At 42.0% G+C, this 22,128-nt stretch overlaps 1 protein-coding gene across 2 annotated transcripts in view; it reads right to left on the reverse strand.

Moving 5' to 3' along the window:
• Nucleotides 1-22,128, reverse strand: part of slc6a6 (solute carrier family 6 member 6) — a 33,975-nt gene that overhangs the window by 6,913 nt on the left and 4,934 nt on the right. The window contains exons 2-8 of one of the 2 annotated variants that reach the window (XM_018093689.2): nt 13,613-13,849; nt 13,232-13,366; nt 10,384-10,618; nt 7,184-7,316; nt 5,302-5,436; nt 2,079-2,182; nt 1,871-1,995 (exon numbers count right to left, since the gene is read on the reverse strand). In XM_018093689.2, the coding sequence (XP_017949178.2) occupies nt 1,871-1,995; nt 2,079-2,182; nt 5,302-5,436; nt 7,184-7,316; nt 10,384-10,618; nt 13,232-13,366; nt 13,613-13,841 (1,096 nt within the window). In that variant the 5' untranslated portion in view covers nt 13,842-13,849. Of the gene's footprint in view, nt 1-1,870; nt 1,996-2,078; nt 2,183-5,301; nt 5,437-7,183; nt 7,317-10,361; nt 10,619-13,231; nt 13,367-13,612; nt 13,850-22,128 lie in introns of those variants that run through there. The other variant, XM_004914119.2, reaches the window with a different exon arrangement.

The following is a 22,128-nucleotide window of genomic DNA, read 5'->3' on the forward strand; positions in this document are numbered from 1 at the left end:
CATCCTTACCAGGTTGCACTTGAACCAGGGCCCAGGGAACTGAAAGGGACATTGGAGCAGAAACCTGTGACAGTTCACGCTTGAATTGAAAATAAAATGTGGCCAATATGTCTCTGTTGGGGCTACAAAGAGAAGCCACTGTGCTAGGTAGCCCTCTAGTTATACCACTAACAAGCCATATCAAACAGCTAAAGATGACACCCACCCTACCTTGCCCTGCAGCATCCGCTCTCGAATGGGCCTGAAGCCACATCTTCCTCCACAGGCAGCGGAAATCCCGTCGGCCATTGTATGGCTCTCACGGAATTACATTTTAAAATATGCAGTGTTTATGGCTCACTCAGCCAAAAGGTTCCTGACCCCTGCCCCAGTCTGACCCTGAATGACAATTCAGCCACTAGGGGTCACTGTAACGTATGTAACATAAATGCTAGTTTTCATCATCCCTTTAAAGGACACAGTGTCATGAAATGCTAGAATGCTTGCTGGAGAACTTTATTTAACAAATCTACAGTCTTCTTGGTCTTGTTGGTTTCATTCATGTTAAAAAACATACCTGATTCTACAAATTGAAAGGCTCAAGTTTTACCTTCTTAGGCTCTTAGTGTAATGGAACCCCTCCCTAAACGTGTTCCTTTGTGAAGTGATGGATTCTGGGACTTGCAACCCCTTTGCTTTCCATAAAGGGTGGTGGACAGATTCTCTGGAAAGCTGAGGGACTTCAGGTCCCAGAATCCATAATTTCACAATTGCAACAAGGTAAGGGTGTGGTTGCATTACACTGTGAGCCTAAGGGGAGTTAGGAAATAGTTTGTACAATTATCGTGGGTTCCTATCAATCTGTAGAATCAGGTATGTCTGTGTAAAAAGATAAATTTATACTTGTATCTAGAAGTTCAGATAGTGTTTATGCACCATTTCTACATAAGCCCACATGAATGAACTCATGTTGTTGCATAAGATGCACAAAGAACAGATGTAATATTTTACCTATGGAAATATATAGAGCTGCTCCCCTTAACAAAACCTCTAAACAAATTCATGTAAAATAGCTCCTGTCACTCTTTTAACCACTTTTGTAAGTTACATCAAATCTGGGGGGGGTTTTCTGGTCGTTAAGATATTAGCAGTTTCTACAATGGTTATATAACAAATTGGAAACAACAGTGTCACGGGCTATACATTTTGGCCAGTAGGACACAGATGGCAGAAAGCTATGTTTCTGATGTCGATCTGCACAAAAAATTTTATTGAGCAGAGAAGACTCATCTGGCATTTTTCTGGTCAGTTCTAAACATCACAAGTCTTTCTTTGGGCAAATTGAACAGCAGGTGGCGCAGTTGTTTCAGATATACGTTTTAGTATATAACATATGACTAAAGAACATATAGAATAATACAGGTATAGGACCCCTAATCCAGAATGCTCGGGACCAAGGGTATTCCAGATAAGGATCCGTAATTTGGATCTCCATACCCTAAGTCTACTATAAAATCAATAAAACATTAGTTTAACCCAACAGGATTGTTTTGCCTCCAATAAGGATTATTTATATCTTAGTTGGGATCAATTACAAGGTACTGTTTTGTTATTACTAACGGGTTTCTGGATAAAGGATCCCATACCTGTAATAGAATTATTAACTGGTTCAAGAGAACTCTAGTCAGGCTGCTGAGCAGTTACCTGTACTGTCCTACCCAGAGGGAGCAGCAATGTTTTGCCCTAACAAGTGACATGGGGACTTTTATTTTCATGTATTGCAAAGTCCCAGGTTATAGTTACAGCTACCAAAGGCTGGACTCCCAGGTTAGAAGCTTGTCACGTGGCTGTGGGTGACAGTCCCAACCCCAGCAGCACCATCATACAGTACCTGACTCTGCCACATCTGCAATGTCCACCCCTTGCTCTTGTGCCATGAAGCCCAGGACGGAAAAAATTGCGAAGCCAGACACAAAACTGGTACCACTGTTGAGGCATCCCAGCAGCATACAGTCCCTAAGTCACACACATGTCACGAGCAGTGTTAATGGACAAAACCAAAACCCAAACCACTCCCCCCCCGTCCAACCCCGATTTACCTGTAACAGTTGTACTTGTACTTGTTGTAGCTGCCCAAAGAGGTCATGGCTCCCAAACAGATGGCATAAGAGAAGAAAATCTGGGTCCCAGCATCAATCCACACCTTGAGGAAACAGGAGACAGAAAGTGAAATGTGAGATTACTGTAGGGACCCATAGGGTTAACAATCCTGATGGCTGGAAATCCCCTACAAGTTGGAAATCCCCTACAAGTTGGAAATCCCCTAGTTGCTAGGTCCCAGTACTGTATCTAGAGATAGTGACCACTTCCTGTTAACTTTGAGACAGCAATTGGAAAAGGGTGGTACTTCCTCTTTGGAATCCATCTTCTGACCCAGGTGGATGTGTCTTGGGATCTTGGTGTCTACAAGGTCTAGTAAAGAATCCTGGCCCTGACCATTTCCACTGGAGAGAATAATCATGGCAGATGTTGGATGGGAGAAGGTAGATATCCCAGTGGGAATGTCCCAGTTCTACTTGCAAGACACAATAACCCCAGACAGTAAAGACTCTGGCCTGAGGTATGTCCGGGCTGGAAATATCAGCGAGAAAGCTGAAGTGGGAGTCAAAAAGTCCATTGTGCCTTATTGTAGCAAGTGTGTTGAACTCATCAGGGACCTGAATGACTGTTCACCTAAATGCCCACACTGTCTACGTGAATTTTGGAATGGTCCCTTTTGTGGTATTATGGGGCAAAAAGACTCTGAGCTAAAGCCACATTTGGTTTCAGCCATGGAGGGTATGTCACTGTCCTCAGGGACAACTGCAGCTGCAAATCCGAAGGCTTTTCCCCCAGTGGCACCTGCAGAGCTGCCCACAGAGCCTTCTAGCTCTAGGTTTTACACATCTCCATTACCTCTCTCAGCCACAAGCCAGTTATCTGTCCCCTGTGAAGTTCCCACTGGGGGGGAGGCATCTGCTATGAGTCTGGCTAAGAAAAGGGCAATCAAACATAGAAGAGGTCGTAGATGCTCCTCTACAAAATCTCCTCAGACTCCTGCACCATCTTCACTGAGAAGCTGGGCTACTAAGGACAGTAAGGTGTCCACCCCTGAACCTGCTCTCAAACGGGAGGATTATGACACACTCTCAACCGAAAATCCTCCATCCAAAATCAGCATCTATCAGGAAAAAACCCTTGCACTCCCAAGATGCACCAGCATGGACGATAATGCCTTCTGGGTTCTTCCAGGTAGAGCTAATCGAAAAGTCTTCCGCAAAGTCTCCAGAATGCAGCGTATAATCGACTTCAGGGTGCATGAGCTTTGGGGCTTCTACATGCCTTATGCTCCTGAATGGGTATATGATGTGGTGGAAAAGCATCTGGAGGAGTGGATCTATGGGGAGGTATGTAGAAGAGAGGCTGTTGGACCTCAGGGTTTATTCCATCCAAATGCCAAAAAGAGGGAGAGAGACCTAAACTTCTTATGTGACATCGTTGGAGAGTGGTGGTTTGGCCGAACCATTCTAAAGCACTATGTCAAGAGTTGTGGGAAGTACTCCAAAGAGAAACACTTTAGCATCAGTGTGCTGCTTCCTGATGGGGGAAGGATAGATAAGCCTCACCCCAAATACTACATCTCCTATGAAGATAAATGTGGTGTTAAAAAGTGACTCCCTGCAGTGGCTCCTGGGGGACTATGTTTAGAGGAACCCAATTGGGACTGGATTCATTAAGGGGACAGTTTGCATCTGGTACCCTACAAATCTGATATGCACTCACTAGCCTAAGAGTTTGAGACTTTTATGATAGTGGGTTCCCTTGAGGACTTGTAAATAGTTGTTCTGGACTCCCTAATGGACAGTTTGCATCCAAAATCATTGTTTATTGCTGGACTTGCTAGAGGACAGTTAGCGTCCATTATTCCCCCTTTGATCTAGATTCTAGTAAGGATGTTTGCATCTGGACAGCCTACTTAATATGTTACTGAGCTCCCTCGGGGCAATCAGTGTCTCCTTTAGTTTCACCCCGTTGGGTTCCCTTGAGCATCCACAGCACCTCAACATTTACCTAAGCAGCGGGGCAGGTCCCCTTTACATATTCCCCTTTCATGTGTGTAGTAATCCTATGAACACTGGAGGTAGGGTGTTATAAGATGGGGTGTATATAGGTTGACTTATTACCTCATCCTGATCCAGATATTTTGTACTATTATAGTAATTGTTGCACAGCCAATCTTTGTGCCTGGGTTATCTTTAACAGGGACACCCAAGATCAGTCCCTGGATGATCCAAAGGAAAAGAGACCCATGGCTGTAAATAAGCTGCAAGTAACTGATTGCCTTATTAAAATAGATATGCAGTAAATTACAACTGCTACTTGTTTTTCTCTCTACAGTGACCATTGTTACCCCGGTAGTCCTCAGGAGAGGCTACCAGAAGAGTGGCACTGTTTATATTTTTGTACTATTTCATATATTAATACTGTGATTTGTTCTTTAGTCCATTGCTGGGACAAAATGGTCTGTGTGGGGGGGTTGGGGTGTGCAACATATGTTGCTAGGCCCCAGTACTGTATCTAAGTTACCTAAGTGAGATATTGATGACCAATATCTGTTAACCCTGTTGTGTTTGACAATAAACCTTTTGTAATATGTTCAAGAACCTCTGGAATTCTATCAACTTCTTTACAGCAGCAGAGAAGTGTAATTTCACAATGCCCTCTCCCTTCCTCCTCCACTTAGTGAGGGTCCAGCTCAGAAGAGGAGTCCCATGTGACTCATGCTCCACTACCCTAAGCAAGACAAGTACATTTTGGGCAAAGATAGCGTTAAATAACTATAGTACAAACTGCAGGTTATAAAAATGAGTAGAACTCTAGCCAAGAGAGCTGAGAGACAAGAGATAGGTAATACCACAGTTGTTCATTGATAATATCATGAGTTTGTCACATTGAGCATCAGAACCAGAAGATGCTTCTTGTATAATTAAATCATTTGTCATTTAGTCTAAACCCAGCACAGACAGACCACCAGAGGGCGCTCCTGTTACACATTTATGATACAAGTCAGTGCTGTCCAACTTCTGTGGTACCAGGGGCCAGAATTTTTCTAACCTATGTGGCTGACTGGCCAACACTAAATGCATCACAGGCACTGACTGCTTTGTGCGCAATGGATATTTGCAGCCTCCACGTTTATGTTATAAAAGTAGTTAGGGGCCACATGTAAGGTCACTCATTGATAAAGGCAGCTACACCCACCACAGCAGTCATGTGACTCACCTGAGGGTCTGCCAGGCGAGTGATGTCTGGGTACAGGTAGAACTTGATCCCTTCTGCTGCCCCTGGCAGCGTGACCCCTCGGATCAACAGCACGAGGAGCATGATAAAGGGGAACGTGGCTGTGAAGTAAACCACCTGCCAGGATGGGAAGGCAGAGAAAGGAAGAATCAGAAAAGCAGAGAGAGATTTTAGGAAATAAAGCAATATATGACTTATTTCCCTGGTGCCAACTCATTACTATGGTTACAGGTAAGAGAAAACTAAACAATCATAGAAAGAGGCCTCAATGGCCATAGTAACTAGTAAGAAGATGATTAATAAGAATATTAATTATTGCAGACCAGAGCAATTTATTGTCAAACAGAGCTGAATCTAAAGAGCTGCATTGGGTGGTCTCCTGGTCCTGCACTGCTGGGTGCCACCAGTATTTTACCAGCCTGGCCCATATTATTAATAGGGAAGAAAGTTAAACATATATGAACAGGCCCTTGTCCTCTTAATATAAATGGTTCTGGTTCTCTGCCCTTAGCTTACCCCCCCCCCCCCCCCCCCCCGCCTGCTTTATGAATATTTCTCTTGTACTGACAGCAGAGCGCTGGCTACATTCCTGCTCTGTGACATTAGCCACCCACTCCATGGGACTTTAACTGACATCTCTCCAATCCAAACCCGTGATTAGAAAGTGTGCTCTCTGTTCCTAGAAATACTAAGAGGGGAAACTTATCAGCACCGTATAGATGGCATGATGCATTCCCTTTCCTATCCATCAGTATCACCAAATACAACGTTTCTATGTCCTTCCACTCCGAGTTCTTAACTGCAATGTTTCCACTATCCCTAAAGGTACCTGGAAGGGAAAAATACCAGAGCACTGGTTGGCATGGTGCATTGCATTTTTTTCTATGGAAAACTTTCAGCTGTCATGGAAACAGGAAAGTGCCCAAAAATAACCCACAAGAGTCCATTTGTGGTCTTGGTGCATTCTAACTATAAGGCAGAGGTTTCCAAATCAGTCATTGAGGGGAGCCCGGCCCAAAGGCCAAATGGGTTCAGATTTAGTGGAGAAGGCTTTTTCAGACACTTAAGGGTTGATTCACTAAAGTGCGATAATGCTTATCGCATGCTTTTTTACGGTAAAATTGACACGAAAAAACGCTTTGATTCGCATTCGTCAAGTTGCAAATTGCATGCGTTAAATAGCGCACAACCGGATGTGTTAATTTTAACACATTGCGTAAATTAGCACACAGAAATAATACTAATGCATAATTCACAAACACTAGCGCTCATTGCGTCAAATACCACACGAAAATAGTCTTCACGACTTAACGCAAACAGCATCAAAATTAACACAAGTATCCTTTTAGTGAATCGTGCGTTAAGACGCAAAAAATAAGACGCAATACAATTTTTAATGCATGCTATAAATGGCGCTCGAAATATCGACCTTTAGTGAATCAACCCTTTAATATAATATATATAATATATATAGCCACTGACTCCACACTCCAATCCAAAGCGGTCTTGTGATATCTAACAGCATACACAATGGCTTTTGGGCATTATTAGAAGGATAATACCCAAAAGCCATGAACTTGTAAAATATATCCTTATAAATGGTGCTTAGTGATGTCACCATGTAATGTCATAAGTTTCTGATGCCACATGTGACTTGTTGAAATGTATCCTGGGAAAAACATACTCCCCCCTTTAAAACATGAGGGTATTAAAGTAGCCTGCTGTGCAATGGTAAGCCATGCAGCCTTGTGTTTTTATTTGATGATGGAATCCTTATACATCAGATATATTCATTTCTGTGAGAATAAGGAAGCAGTGTCCCGAGGTAGGACATGCTTGCATACAGCAGACTCAGGACACACACCTTCCCTGTGGATCTGACTCCTTTCCAGATGCAGAAGAAGCAGATGACCCACGTAAGCAGCAAACACAGGGCTAGATCCCACTTCAGTACTCCGACATCATCAATTCCCTTTGATAAGCTTAGAACTTTGTGCCTGAAAAAGAAGAGAATGAGAAATGAGCAAGGAATATAGAGAATAGTATAGAGTACAGTGTATAAGGACACACAGCCCAACACACCATTATGTGAGGCATTAGGTGACAGCTCCAGGGTTTCTGATTCTGATGCTGGAGCACTTTTGAAGAGCACTTCATCAGTAACTGGATCTCTTTAATTAGCACTACATGCAAGACTCCAGTAATGATTTTACTAGAGGGACAAGGTGCTGACTGCATGACAATTACATCAACCGCAATGAAACACAACTGCTTATTGCACAGAACACACACATCTCATGGAAGTATTTTACTGCTACTCTATCAGGGTCACTAACACTTTAAGATGAGTGGAGAGCTGTGCTAGAGGGATGAAAGGAGTGGAAGAGGAGCTAGTGGCTTTGATGGCAAAAGCGAGAATGTTATTTATATATTTATTTGATTAGCAGCCAGCAGGGCAGAGCAAAGGGAGAATGAAGAGGCAACATTTTACAAGCAGCTGTGTTTGAGATGGATCATAGTGCTGAAAGATGGGTAAGAAGCTGGGGTAGGGGCAAGGGCAAGGAGGTGGGGCATTGAGAAATAGCAATGCTCCTCTCAGGATTGTTCAATATACTGCAATATATAGTGACAGGTGATATATAGCAGGGATTCCTAATAAGCAACTAAATGTTAAAAGTGGTATAAGTACAGGTTATGATATGTGCTGATATAAGTACAGAAGTGGTATAAATACAGGAAGTTGTATAAGTACAGGAAGCTGTATATGTACAGGAAGTTGTATATGTACAGGAAGTTGTATAAGAACAGAAAGTTGTATAAGTACAGGAAGTGGTATAAGTACAGGATGTTGTATAAGTACAGGAAGTGGTATAAGTACAGGAAGTGGTATAAGTACAGAAGTGCAAGGTGAAATATAACTACAAAGAGAGGTAAAGTTACATGGAGAGGTATAAGTACAAATAAAGATAAAAGTATAAGTGGTATAAATACAGGATGGGGTATACGTACAGGCAGTGGTATGTAAGTACAGAAGTAGTATAAGTACAGGAAGTGGTTATATATATAATATGCTAGGGTTGTGCTGTGTTATGACACAATATGCAGACAGAGTGCTGTGTTTGCAGAAGCTGATTTGCCAGACAAAAAAAGTCATATGCACAATTTTCATTTTGGGGTCCCTAGACCATCCCCATGCATACTGGGTATCAAACTGTTCAGTAAAAGGAAATAGCAAAATAGCTTCGCTTTAAAGTGGGTGAAACCAGAAAGTGTTGGTTGGCAAGGCTTATTATAACATAGGGTTATAATATATGGGAGGGGATATTTTTTGGCTTGCCGCGCTATGCACACTGGATATAGCATCACTGTTTTTGCCTCATTTCAAGGACTGATAACTACCCAGTGCTGGGCCCGGCGAGCCCAGCAACCAGTACCAGGGCCAAGTGGGGAAACCCAGTTGGCTTCCTTGCCCAACCCTGCCACCCCCCACTCACTCACTCACTCATGCTGATGACCGGTGAGGTGGGGTTAATTGAGGAGCCGGCGGTGGGACGACGAGGCACCTCAGTAACTGTTCCAGATACAAGTGTTTTGTAGAATGTGGGTCCCTTTACATGGGTGGGAGGGATGTTCCTATTGCATTTAAGCTTGATAAATCATTATATAATGATCTTTTTGTGGCTGGTCTCAATATCAAGTACAACAGAGGATGAAATCACTCAAGGGAAATTCACGTGTTCACCTCTGTACTAGAGGGACTTTGCCCAAGCTCTGCTTTCTGCCAGGGACACCTGATCTCAGTCCCACATCTGCCCCCGTCATGTTTGTAAGCATGAAGGTGCCAAACTGGCACACAGGTGGAATGCAGGCGCCCAGCTGGCATTCAGTAGAGTTCAGAAGTACATGATTAAAAGACAAAGAACAAGATAAGGAGAACAAATAAAATAATAATAAACAGGAGTAAAACATCTGAAAAAATGGAAGTGCAATGGGGAAATTAAATTGGCACCGGTGAGAGTCAGTAATTATTAACTTTTCAGAACAAAAGGCTACAGTTAGTGATTCAAAATTGCTACTTCACAAAAATAGAGTTAATTAAACATCCCCATTGGGAGATATAGGCACTATTTACCAGTAGATTTTATGCAAGGGGAACCCTATGCAGGCAAATCTATAGTATATCTTCATCTTCTATTAAAAAAAAGTCTAGGGAGTTTTCCCTAGACTCCTAGAGTATTCATGGCCCTATTTGGCTAGCCATGCCCTAAATAATATTATCCACATCCTGTGGGTGGATATAACACAACAGGAGGTCTATGGATTCTGCATATGGAAATCCTGCAGCCTGAGCCAATGACACCTTAATTAAAAGAACAATAACTCTAACTCTAATAAATATTAATTCAGCTCATAATTTCATTACAGTTGTGTTTCTCTAGTTGTAAGGTCATTGTTCATACTTTTCCCTTGCTTTTTAAACACGGCACTTTCTTACAAAGGGAAATTTTGGATGGTATTTTCATTTTACTGCCACCTGACTACTGTACATTACATGCTTGTCATTCACTCCTGATACCAAATGTTTCATATCTGTTGCTCATGGGAAAGCTAGAGGCTGCATATTCTGCTGCAGGCAGGGTTAGACTGGGTTGGCGAGACTCCAGGAAAAAACATGGTGGGCCCTCCGCTGGCCCAGCCCACTCCTCTTGCTCCACCACGTTGTCCAAGCCTGCTCCTCCTCCTGCCCCCCTTCTGTCCAGAACTGCATGCACCTGTGCTCCCACCCCGAGTTCAGGAGGAAGTATACACCATGGGGGGGGGGGGGGGGTTTGCAGCAGCTTGCAACTGGGGTGGGGAGGTTGGCCCCTGACACTCCAGTCCGACACTGGCTGCAGGGTCCATCATTGGTTGAACTCCCTTGATGTGGATCTTTAGTACTCTGTCCTATTATTCCCTAGATCCTTTACCTTACACAACAACTGAGCACTCTATCCCACACATGCACATCTCCAACAAACAATTTTCATTTAACAGGCAGGCACCATTGCAGGCAGAAGGTCTTACTCCCAGAATTCTGTAACAGGAGAGGTGAAGTTTGTAGAGTTCATTGACATCCACATGGTCCAGTTTTTCCTGAAAGTGTCCTCCACGCAGCTCTCCGTGTTCCACGGCTGGTGGCAGAGAGCCCATGGCAGCTGCCCTTGGAATGACTGGAACAGGTAGTAAACACCCCATGCAAGGATCACAATGTAGTACACATTTAGCAGGGACACGATGACAATAGAGGCATAGCCAATTCCTAGGGAGAGAAAATAGTTTGGTCACCCTTTAACTAGAATGCAAAAATATCTAAAGATCATCAACAACCTTCAAGAGAGCAAAATAATAAAATAAGGGAAGAAAATATAGCTGTAGTATTAATCTAAATACTGTTGGGCTGATACTGACACACCAGGGCAGATCATATAATGCATGCCAATTGCAATGTGGTGTGCAGCACAAGCTGATGACATGGTTGTCCCAACAAACAAGAAAAACACAAGAAGAACTTTACTTATTTGTACCCTAATATGATAAAAAGGTATCCTCATTACCACTTACAAAATGAGTGCTATTTTATTTGGTTATCATTTCTTATTTGGAACAGGAATTTCTTGTTCAAGAGATACACTGTCATACTAACAAGTGTGGCCTTCCATTTGCTGCAGGTTTCAGAGTCCAAATAAGAAGGATCATTTCCCTCTTTGCCTTTATAATATGGCCTTACTAGAGATCTGACTATGGCAATGCCTAAAGTCAGCTCCATGTAAAGTGGAATTTACTTCTCTTTTGTGGCTCAGTGCTGGAGCTTGTGTTATTTCAATGCCAACTGATAGGAAACAGCTGCGGTAACACACACAGGCCTTAGAATAGATTCCGCCCTGGCAATGATACAAATGTGCAGTGGCACCAGTGTGTCATTCTATCTGTTGTTTAAACCTCCTCCATGCCAACTGTTTCTTCTTCCCCTTATATAAACACACTGAGTTTCGGCATTTTGATTACTGCCTTTATCTACCAGCCAGCATTAGTTAGTTCTTTATTCTTCTCTCCAGTTCCAAAGGAGAGAAATATGAAAAATGTGGACAACTTAGCCCTATTCCAGTAACCTATGTGCAAAACAAATCAAATATTGGAAAGCATTGCACAGAAACCAATATTTTCACTGTTTAATAGTAACAGACAAGTTGTGCTCTCATTAACATGGTCATTGCTGTCACACAATCAATGTGGTGGCTACATTAGTAAGCATTAATTATACACACAGACACAGTACAGTGTCAGTGTTTTCATCATTTGCCTTCCTAACGGATTGCTAGCTTGTGTCCTGACTTTGACTTTATTATAATCTGTAGGGATCTGTCAAATGGATGGCCTACAGTGTGAGCCCCAATAGCAGTGCATCCTACAGAGTTGGTGAAATTGGAACCTACAGACAGGATGACTGTTTCCCTTGGGTGGAGTTAGTTTGATCAGATCTTCTTGTATTTATTTGTGCTTATTGTAATACTTTGTATTTATCTATTGTAATACCCCTGTTTATATTAATGTATTCTACTGTACAGCGCTCCATACATACGTAGCGCTTTATAAATAAAGTTATACATACATACATACATACAGTACATCTTCTTATCAGCAGAATTACTTCTAAACAATCTAAACAAGAATGCTCTTGGCGTTTTTTAGACATCGTGCACTAGAAGACCTCAGGAGCGTATGGTTTAGTACATATTCTCTGTTGTTGGTTTTGGGGTGCATGCATAATGATGCCAACACACTGATGTATAGATGTATGGTATGTTAATGCCAGTGCCTAGACATATCGATACATTCAATTATGTCATGGTGTGTTGACACCAGATCATAACTGCCTTGTTTCATGGCATATATGTTGCTGTTAAATAACTGCTATGGGTTCTCTTTTATTGGGAAGTGACCTTTGCTAAGAGTGTTTCCTTGAGTTCACTGTCTTTGGATTTATTTTTCTGTGTTTGCCTGTGCCCTTGATTTTCAGATCCTGAACCTTTACTGCCTATATGGACCTTTCCCCTGCTAACTTGGATTTGATGTCTGGATTCTGTTTAGACACACTTGCCACTCCTCCACTGAGTTCTGCCCTTCCCTAAAGTAGCTGTTCTCCTGTGGGAAGTGTAGGAGAGGCTGTATTTCTATGGACACTCCAACTAAGATACATAAGCCTTACATACACGTTAAAAAGCAGCAGTGCAACTGGCACAAAGAGCTATGTGTTCAAGCTTCTGACATAAATATAATGGTAAAAATTGACCTGTAGCCACTGCCTTAAAGTTGTTAGGTAAATTATTGTTCTAGATCTTAACTTCTGGAACCATCTACAGTGTTCAGGGAATGACATTTGGCTTCCAGACATAGGGAATATAGAATATTTGTGCCTTATTGCTCACTAGATCACATCTGGTGGCTGCAAACCTTGAGATATTAATTTGGTACAATATTTTGGGTTTTTGGGACATACTTGTCACAATGGATACCCAGGAGTCTTTAACCACTTTGGTCTTCACTAAGGCAGAAATGTAATGATGTCCTTGTCACATATTTTCCCACCCCAAATTAGGACCACCAACAGTCTAGTTTATCTGCTAACCTCCCCTGAATACCATCTAGTGAGAGGCACCAGTTGAAAAAATTATAAATTATGTTGTATGTTTAAGAACTTTCCTGGAAGAACAGTGTCTAGAGAGAAGTTAGAGCACTGTCCTTACTCAGAGAGAGCAGAGCCAAGCAGAGTGTCCTACTTTTCCCCTAGACTTAATTTGGCCAACTAACTATAATGGGCAGCAAAGAAATATGTGCTAGAACCCCAGCTCATGAACACTGTATCTCAGTTTACCTGTAAACACAGGACATATCTTCTCCCAGCAGGTTATCCCTCCTTCAGAAGTAAACTGTCCCAAAACCACTTCCAGGAAAAAAACAGGTAAACCACCCCCAAACAGGAATATAAAATATGGGATCAGGAAGGCACCTGCAAATAAGTAACAATGAGAATTAGAATTAGGAAGCACAGATTGTAATACTGATTGTGAGTTGGAAAATAGAAATAGTCTCTGCCATCAAAATGTTGTAATTAATGATGAAACAGATGTTAATTGATGGCCCCTTATATATCATAGGTTTTAAAGCTTTCTACAATGTGACATAATAGTCAGATAATAAAAAAAAACCTTTCACCATTTTGTGTTTCCCTAAGTAATTCAAACGATACACTCACCTCCGCCATTTTTGTAGCAGAGGTACGGGAACCTCCAAACATTGCCTAGTCCAATGAACCCACCAGCAACTGAAAGTACAAAGTCAATCTTGCTGGCCCATTTCTCCCGCTGAGGGGGTTTTCCATCAGCTTCATCCTCTGGTCTGGTTCCAGGGCTTTTCCCTGGAGATGGTTTCAGAATGTCCTTGTGGAAATCCTTCAGACACTGAAGCTTCTCTTTATTAGACATTGTTAAGCCTGCAGGAGACATAATGAGGGAATTAAATATGGGAAATACCAAATGCCTTCATGTTGCCAAAGACAGTTTTAACAGATTTTAGAACAAACAAGAGTAAAATATCCAAATAAAGAAACATGTGTTGGTTTTGCAACATAAAACCCATTACTCAAAATAAGTTGGGATAAGAGAAACATTATTTTAGGCTTCTAATAATGTTGACCATACATTGACTGACTTGTTCATACAGTGCATTTGTTCTTCTCAGATAGATGTGTACGGCCACTGGGCTATATGAAAAAGCCTCTTAGCTTTGTTGCCATTATTTTTTGAGTTGAAGTAGGAATGAAGGCAACATAATTGTGTTTGTGTACTTCTAAAATTGCATGGGGACATAGGTTGTTGCTGGTCTAATATACACAAAGGGGCAGTTGTTTTCATCCAGACTAGAGATGTCATGTACACGGGCCCTTGGTCATTGTGCCTGTCTGTCCTGGACAAACATCTGCAGGCACCTGGAACTTCTAGAAACTTCTAGAAACTCTACCAAAGACATGCAGTTTGATACCCCATCATGGCTGCAAATTTGTAAATGGGTTTGCGGCAGTTACAAAGATGCAGAGCAGTATAAACAATGTGAAGGATACGGGTGAGAGATAATCATTCCTTTTTATGTAATGTCAAGAAATATATTACAAGATAGCTTCTTGTTGAGGTAACTGTGTGACTTCACACAAAGGGAAGTACATAGTGATTCATTCTATGCTGATATCCATGTACAGCTACAGTATAGTGCCCAGTTAGTACAAGGCAGGATACCCAGACTTGTCAACACACACAGATTCTTTCCTTTATTACACAAATTCATTCCTTTTTTACCCCCTCTCCCTACATTTGTAGCAACAGCCCAGTTGCCCATTTGGTTTTGCATGCCAGTTGTAGTGAATTAAAAAGCACTGAATGCACCAAACAAATGCAAACCTAAGAAAAAGTATTAATAGCACAATTCTGAGATTAACCCATTGTGGTACCACAGGAGTTACTGGAATTGATCATGGAGGATCATTGAGCATGGAGGCAGCATGAGACATGACTGAGGGTGGAAAGGACACGGCCAAGTTGGACCCAAAATATAAAACCTCTGGGTTGACATCCCTGGATATAGCATCGGCAGAGTGGACCTGGGTTGGCTCTTTCATTGATAAAGTGCAAGTGCAAGTTTATGCCATGACGGGGGATCTAACATTTGTTGCCTCTAGAACTGAGCAAGTCAAGTCTGGCCAAAAAAAATATAATTCTATAATTATTCTCTATTGGAGCCTTTTTGTTCAAAGCTGAACTGCCACTTAAAGCACAGAACAGAAGTGTCCCCTGATGGCTGTGCACCATTAATTGCTATTGCATGCAGGGATTAAAATCTGCAATTGCCCCTACTGCCCCATATTGCTGCCAATGGGAAAACCAACTATATACCAGAATGGGCTACATATTATGGGCTTTTGGCTGTCAGTGGGATTCTGGGAGTTGCTGGGCTGCAGACTGGGCAGTGCTAAAGTATGTATAGAACATTTCTACCTTGTGTGCTGTTAGCAATATTTCCCCAACTAGTCAGCCCCCTAAAATGTTGCCATCAAACTGGAACGTTTATAACAAATATAATATATTGGGTGATAGCTGCCTCTGACATCAGATGCAAAATATTGCATTTCTTAGTACAAAAAAACCCTCTTTGTCTTGCTTCCGACTTCCACATCTCCCACGTCACATCTGTTTCAGCAAAGAATTAGTCAGCAGCGCTCAGAACACAGACTTTTACAGAGCAGCAAGCTCTTAATAAGTCATCTAGTTGGCAGTGCAGAGAGGAGCTCTTCTCTACTAGCAAACTAAGCATTATACCCTTTCCATGTGGGTGGCATTTGGGTTAGCAAGATTAAAGGAAAACTAAAGCATAAAAAAGTACATGGCAATAATTCTGCATTGTATCTACTTAATGTACCAGCAGGGAGGCCCTATAACAGTAATGGTCCAAGCCCTAAATGTTGTGCACAGGACTTTGCCATCTTGGATCTTATTAGGCAATCTTGTGTGTGTCAGTGGCACCGCACATGCTCAGTGTGCTCTGAGCTGCTGTTGAGAAACTAATCTTAGGGGTTGCTGAAAATTCTTCAGTAGGAGGTGCCAACTGAATGAATGCTGAGTCTACATTTTGTGCCCCTTAGTGCTCTTTTGCTTGGTCAAAGTAAATGCCACCTATAAAGTGTGGCATTCATAGAGTATTTCTTTGTTGAGCTTTAGTTCTCCTTGTACAACAGAGCTTGGCTGAGAGGGGGATTTTCTCTAGGCCACCTGTCTCTAGCCACAAAATGGACATAATTTCTTTACTCTCATGGTATTTTTACAGTTACACCCTGACGCACCTTTTAGGCTGTCAGTGGACATTACTAAAACATTACTAAGAATGGACATTGAGAAAATACAACCCCATTTTTTAAACAGGAAAACTGAGTTTCCGATTAATCAATGCTACGTGTCTGCCTTATTGCCCCTGCCAAACTCAAATGCACCGAGCAGCTGTCAGATGATCAGCTTGCAAGCTCTATCTAATGGACTGTAATCATGGAATACAGATTGCCATTGTGATTTCCGTGTGAGCCACTTGTCTTCACTGCACCTGAATCCTCATCCCCCGGGGATCAATTTACAGTATTACTGATGTTTCCACAACACAAATAACCAGACAGCCATAAACGCTTCCTAATTACAGCAAGCAGCAAACAAAGAGGTGTTAGCTCACCGCATAATAACCCCAGCACTGCTCACCTGCTTGGGCAAAAACAACACCACTTAGCCAGTAGTGATGTGCAGGTGATTTGGCAAAAAGTCAACCTGCACCCGACTTTGTTACACACACACTACACTAACCCAGCAAGTCTCTGTATTTTTAGACCCTCACCAGCACCTCCCCTTTCTGACATCATGAAAGTGGTGGGACCAGGGTCGGACTGGCCCACCAGGCTACCGGGTAAAAACCTGGTTGTTCCCGACCCTGGGAAATGAAGAATATAGCTAGTCTCATGTGAAATTTCAAAATGAAATATAAAAATCTGTATTCCTTTAAAGACAAACTCAAAAAGGTAGGTAGCAGAAGTCCAGCTATCCCTTATGGAAAAACATACTTCTGTATGCGTTCAACAAACAGAATAGGAAGCATTACAGAGGGGACTCCTTTGGGTAGGTCCCAGAAAAGGCTTACTTTGCCTGAACCAAATTGTCAACTAAAAAATAAACTCTTTTTTCTTGATTTACTGAACATGAAATAAAGTTTATGTAATATAGACAAAAAAAACCCAATTCGAGCTGACACCTCAAGAGCTTACAGTCTATTCCATGATCTTGGAATGCATACAAATCTCATTTGAGGACAAGATAAGGAGCGTGAGAATGAAAGAATGGGATGTGTTCCAAAGTTACAGTGGGATTCCCAGGACGCTAACCCACTAGGGGGTACAGTGAATCCTGTGCCCTGTCTGCACTTCTGTCTGCAGGCCCACCATTCCAACCAGAATTCACTCACAAGTCTATGGGAAAAGTACTGCTCCCTGACAATATAAATAAACATATACACTTGCTCATTTAATAAAAAGACCTGAAGGCTCACAATTCACAAATACAGATTTACAAAGCGCAATTATGTTAAAATGGATGCTAATTTAGGACATGTTGACATGATTTATTAACAGTACAGGTATGGGACCTGTTATCCAGAATGCTTGGGACCTAAATAAGGAGTCTTTTTGAAATTTGGATTTTCAAACTTTGGATTTTCATATTCTTTTACTCTTCCGATTTGGGTTTTTAGCATTAAAAGTCCTGGGGAAAAAAAAGTTGCAACTTTTTCAAGATTTACTATGTGTCCAAATGGCTAAAAATCCAAATCCGACAATTCACCAGCTAAAACTTGCCGAGTTCATGTAGAAGTCAAAGGCAGATGTCCCTTTCTTTTCCTGAAAGATCCTTCTTTTGCCTCAAAACGTTAGAGGTTTTGAATTTTTTACACCGGTTTTTGTGCAACAATTCAAAAAAGTTGCAAGTTTCTGCAACTTTTTCCCACACTGATTTTTTCAGTTCAGATTTTTTAGTAAATGTCAGACATTTGCAGTAATGATTTTGGTTGAATTTTTAAAAATATAATAAATGTTAGAGTTTTAGTAAATCTGCCCCTTAGTCTAATAAAAATTGATGTGAATATTAAATAAATCCGTTAGGATTGTTTTGCCTCCAATAATGATAAATTATATATTAGTTGGAATGAAGTACAATGTACTATATTATAATTACAGAGAAAAAAGAAAAAAAATTTAGATTAAAATAGAGTCCGACCCCCCTGTAATTGAGAAGCTTTTGTATAACAGGTTTCCAGATAACGGATCCCATACTTATGCTAGCATGCAAATATGCTCCTTACACTTCTGTGTAGTTGTGCTTAGTGCCATTGCATCTATCCTCCTTTGCCTGCTGAATCGTGTACAACTGCGCCTCTTGGCACTGGGGAACCAGGGTCGGACTGGGGGGTGCAGGGCCCACTAGGGCTTCTGCCTCAGGGGCCCCTGGACCCCCCCAATGCCCCACCTCCCTCCGCAGAGGCCCCCAACACCCTCCGACCCCCTCCCCCAAGCACTCCTAAAAGAAACTTACCTGCAGCAGGTCAGGGAAGGGAGATGGCAGATTGTGGGAGCGCCCTGGGGAGGATCGGATCTGGGCTGCCGAGGCCTACTAGGGACAGGGCCCACCGGGATTTATCCCGGTACCCTGGCAGCCCAGTCTGACGCTGTGGGGAACCCTGGTGCTACTGCCACTCTGAATGTGACAGTAATTCCTCTGACATTCAGAGAGATATAGAGGGTATGTTTATTATGCTGCAAACCCATATAGGTTGTAGGGGTGTAACTACAGAGGAAGCAGACTCTGCCATTGCAGGGGGGGCCAGGAGTGTAAAGGACCCAATAAGGCCCCAATTAAAGAGCAGTTTCAATATTTGTTAGTAGATTAGCTCAATTTACAAATGTTTTAGGGCCCTAAACTGAATTTGCTGTGGGGCCCACACCGAATCCAATGCCACTGAATCCAGCCTGTAGTTCTGACTGTCAGCCAGCTGCTTAGTCTTATTGTTACGTATATGTAAAGGCAACATTTTGCACATTATTATACTACTCGGCTATGGGCAGGGTAATGAGCAGCAGCCCTAAATAATCCTGGAGCTGCTAAATTTCCCTTAGTGCTAGCAAGCTGGCAAATTGTACTGACGGCACTTGGAAACCTGTCCATAGTCTCCAACATCTCTTGGTAACCTGGTTTCATTTCATTACATATTTCTGACAGAACTAGAGGAAGCAAGCAAACAGTGTATGGGTTTGTTTACGAAGGAAGCAGATGTCTTTATTCTTTGTTCCTGTTATATTTCTTGCTACATAATATACACAAGATTTATTGCTCCAGTATCAAGTCCAATAGAAAAAAACGTGGTTTTGGTGATAATATTAAATGATATTACATTATTACATTTAAAGGGATATTCCAAAGATCATTAGGATCCATTTTTCCACATCAAATCAGTTTTAGCAGATTGTCAGTTTAAAAGGGGTCTTGCCTGGAGTGCTCTTCTGAGCACTTTTGCAGTTTGTTATAGTTTCAATGTTATTGGGAGTTTTATACTGCCGAATGGGATTACAAGGGGCTTTTGGATGGGTTGCAGAGTGCACCAAATGTGCAGGCAGTGTCTCTATAAATGTTATACCGACACAAAAAGTCACAAAAAGTGGTTGTGTCCCTCCAGCCGAGCACAGAATTGCTCAGTTGCTCAATTTTACATATACCCAATGTTCTCCTGGAGGGACACAGAGTAAATATACAGAAAGGTGAATACAAACCTGCATATTCAGTTAACCCATAGCTGGGCAGCAAGCACAGCCGTTCTGAACCCTATATGGATTGTAATAATATATTCTAGGAAGGGCCTCTCCACACCACTTGGTCCACCCATTTTATGATATATGGGGCGTGCCCCTAGCAACCATAAGAAACCAGAAGTATGGATATCTTACTGATGCAAGCAGAGACCGCAGCCTTAAAGGAACAGTAACACCAAAAAATGAAAGTGTATAAAAGTAACTAAAATATAATGTGCTGCTGCCCTGCACTGGTAAAAGTTGTGTGTTTACTTCAGAAAGTCTACTATAATTTATATAAATAAGCTGCTATGTAGCCATGGAGGCAGCCATTCAAAGGAGAAAAGGCACAGGCACATAGCAGATAACAGATAAAACACTATTGTATTCTACAGAGCTTATCTGTTATCTGCTATGTAATCTGTGCCTTTTCTCCTTTTTTCCAGCTTGAATGGCTGCCCCCGGGGCTACACAGCAGCTTATTATATAAATTATAGTAGTTTTACTGTAGCAAAAACACCAGTTTTACCAGTGCAGGGCAACAGTGCATTATATTTTTATTACTTTAAAGCTCTTTCATCTTTTGGTGTTACTGTTCCTTTAATATGTAACCAGAGTACGACTTGGGGTAAAGCAAAGGAAATAACTTATTAAAGGAGAAGGGAAGTCATTTTGGCATTTTACTGCCAATAGATTCGCCACATTAGTGCTACCTAGAACACTATATTTATTCTGCAGAAAACTTTATTATACCTGAGTAAACAGCCTGTCATGCCAGAGCAGTATTTTTCTGGCGTGTCCAGGGTTAAACCTGGCAACATTTGGCTTTGGGTCCACACAGAGACCATTAATAAATTAAATATGCAACAAGGGACTGTGGAAGGCGACAAACTTATCTGGGATAGAAGACAATTCGGAGCCAGGCCATTTGGGGCAGGGGAGCTGGGGCCATTGGTTTCTTTGACTGGTTGATCAAAGAAAGTGGGCCATGGACCTATAACTGCAGGGGGGAACAGCATGAGAAAAATATGAATTATAAAAAGGGATCCATATCTCCATTGCTTTAGGGTTCAAATCCTCATAAATCACATATTGGTTATGAGGAGGTCCCATGCTTCCCAATGATACCAAACAGGGACTTCCTATACCCAACAGTTAGGGGGGATAGTTTCTGGGGGACTGGGACATGAGACACCCCTCATGTTTGGTATCATTCTGATCGCCCACATATAGGTTAAAACAAGCCCATATTTTCATAATAATATTGGATACAGGCAAGTGCCAATATTATACGACAGAAACTGGCTTGAGAATTGCAGCCCTCTGCAGGGGGTTCCAAGGGACAAGTTCCGGGTCCCAGCAGGGGATAAAAGGGCATAAGACCCTCTTACTACAGCTCATACCTGAGGTCCCAATTCTGTTGGGGTGTGTGCTCGGGTTTCCAAACTCTTTGCCTCAGGAGGACACTCTGTGTTTTTTTCCCTTTTATGTTATTTACTGTTTGCAATGTAATTTGTATGACTCTTTTTGTAATGTCTTTGTAAATGCACTGTTTACCCTTGTAATATTAAATATAACATTTAATAAGTTATGTCCTTTGGCTCTAAAACCCAAGTAGCTTGTATGAACGCTTGGGCCTAAATGTATTAACTGCTTGTCTGTATGCGTAGAGGGAAAGTTGTCTGTGTAAAGGCTAATTAACTAGTTGACTGCTAGCAGGAGAGTGTGTTTGACTGTAATTTAACCCTTTGGCTGCTAGAGCGTTGTTGAATTAGTAGAAGCTAACCCTACTTACATTAAGAGGGAGTGTGTGATACATTTGTGAATTAGGAAACAGTACCTGTTGTAGAGAGCAGGGAGATATTCAGATTAGGCGGTGGTGTGTTTGGGGGTGCTTGATGTTAGTCTAACCTGTGTGTAAGGTGACTGAGTGGAACCCCTTGTTTCCCCTTCCCAGTATCACGTGCGTCTGAGATTGGTGTGATTGTGACAGAGCCCTAGAAGCTTTCTCTGATTGCAGCTGCTATTTTAGCTTGGTCTTCATAGCTTCCTGTTTGCAGTCTAGCCTTATAGCTCAGATCACACATAAGGGTGGGGGGAGTGAGTTTTATGAATTCTTAAGCGAGAGTTGAGCAGGAGAGGGGAGAGAGGAGAGAACTGTGTAGACTCTAACCCAGGAATGAAGGATTTTTCAGGTTATTTAAAGTCAAAGGGAAATGAGGGACTTTTCAGTAAGAATCGGGGACTGTGGGCTGAGCTGTCAAACGAGGGACTGTCCCGCGAAAAGCGGGACAGTTGGGAGGTATGTTTAATGGGAGCAAACACTTGCAAAATTTGCAAAAAATCAGAACAAA

Source organism: Xenopus tropicalis, chromosome 4 (assembly GCF_000004195.4).
Source record: "Xenopus tropicalis strain Nigerian chromosome 4, UCB_Xtro_10.0, whole genome shotgun sequence".
Taxonomy (NCBI): Eukaryota; Metazoa; Chordata; class Amphibia; order Anura; family Pipidae; genus Xenopus; species Xenopus tropicalis.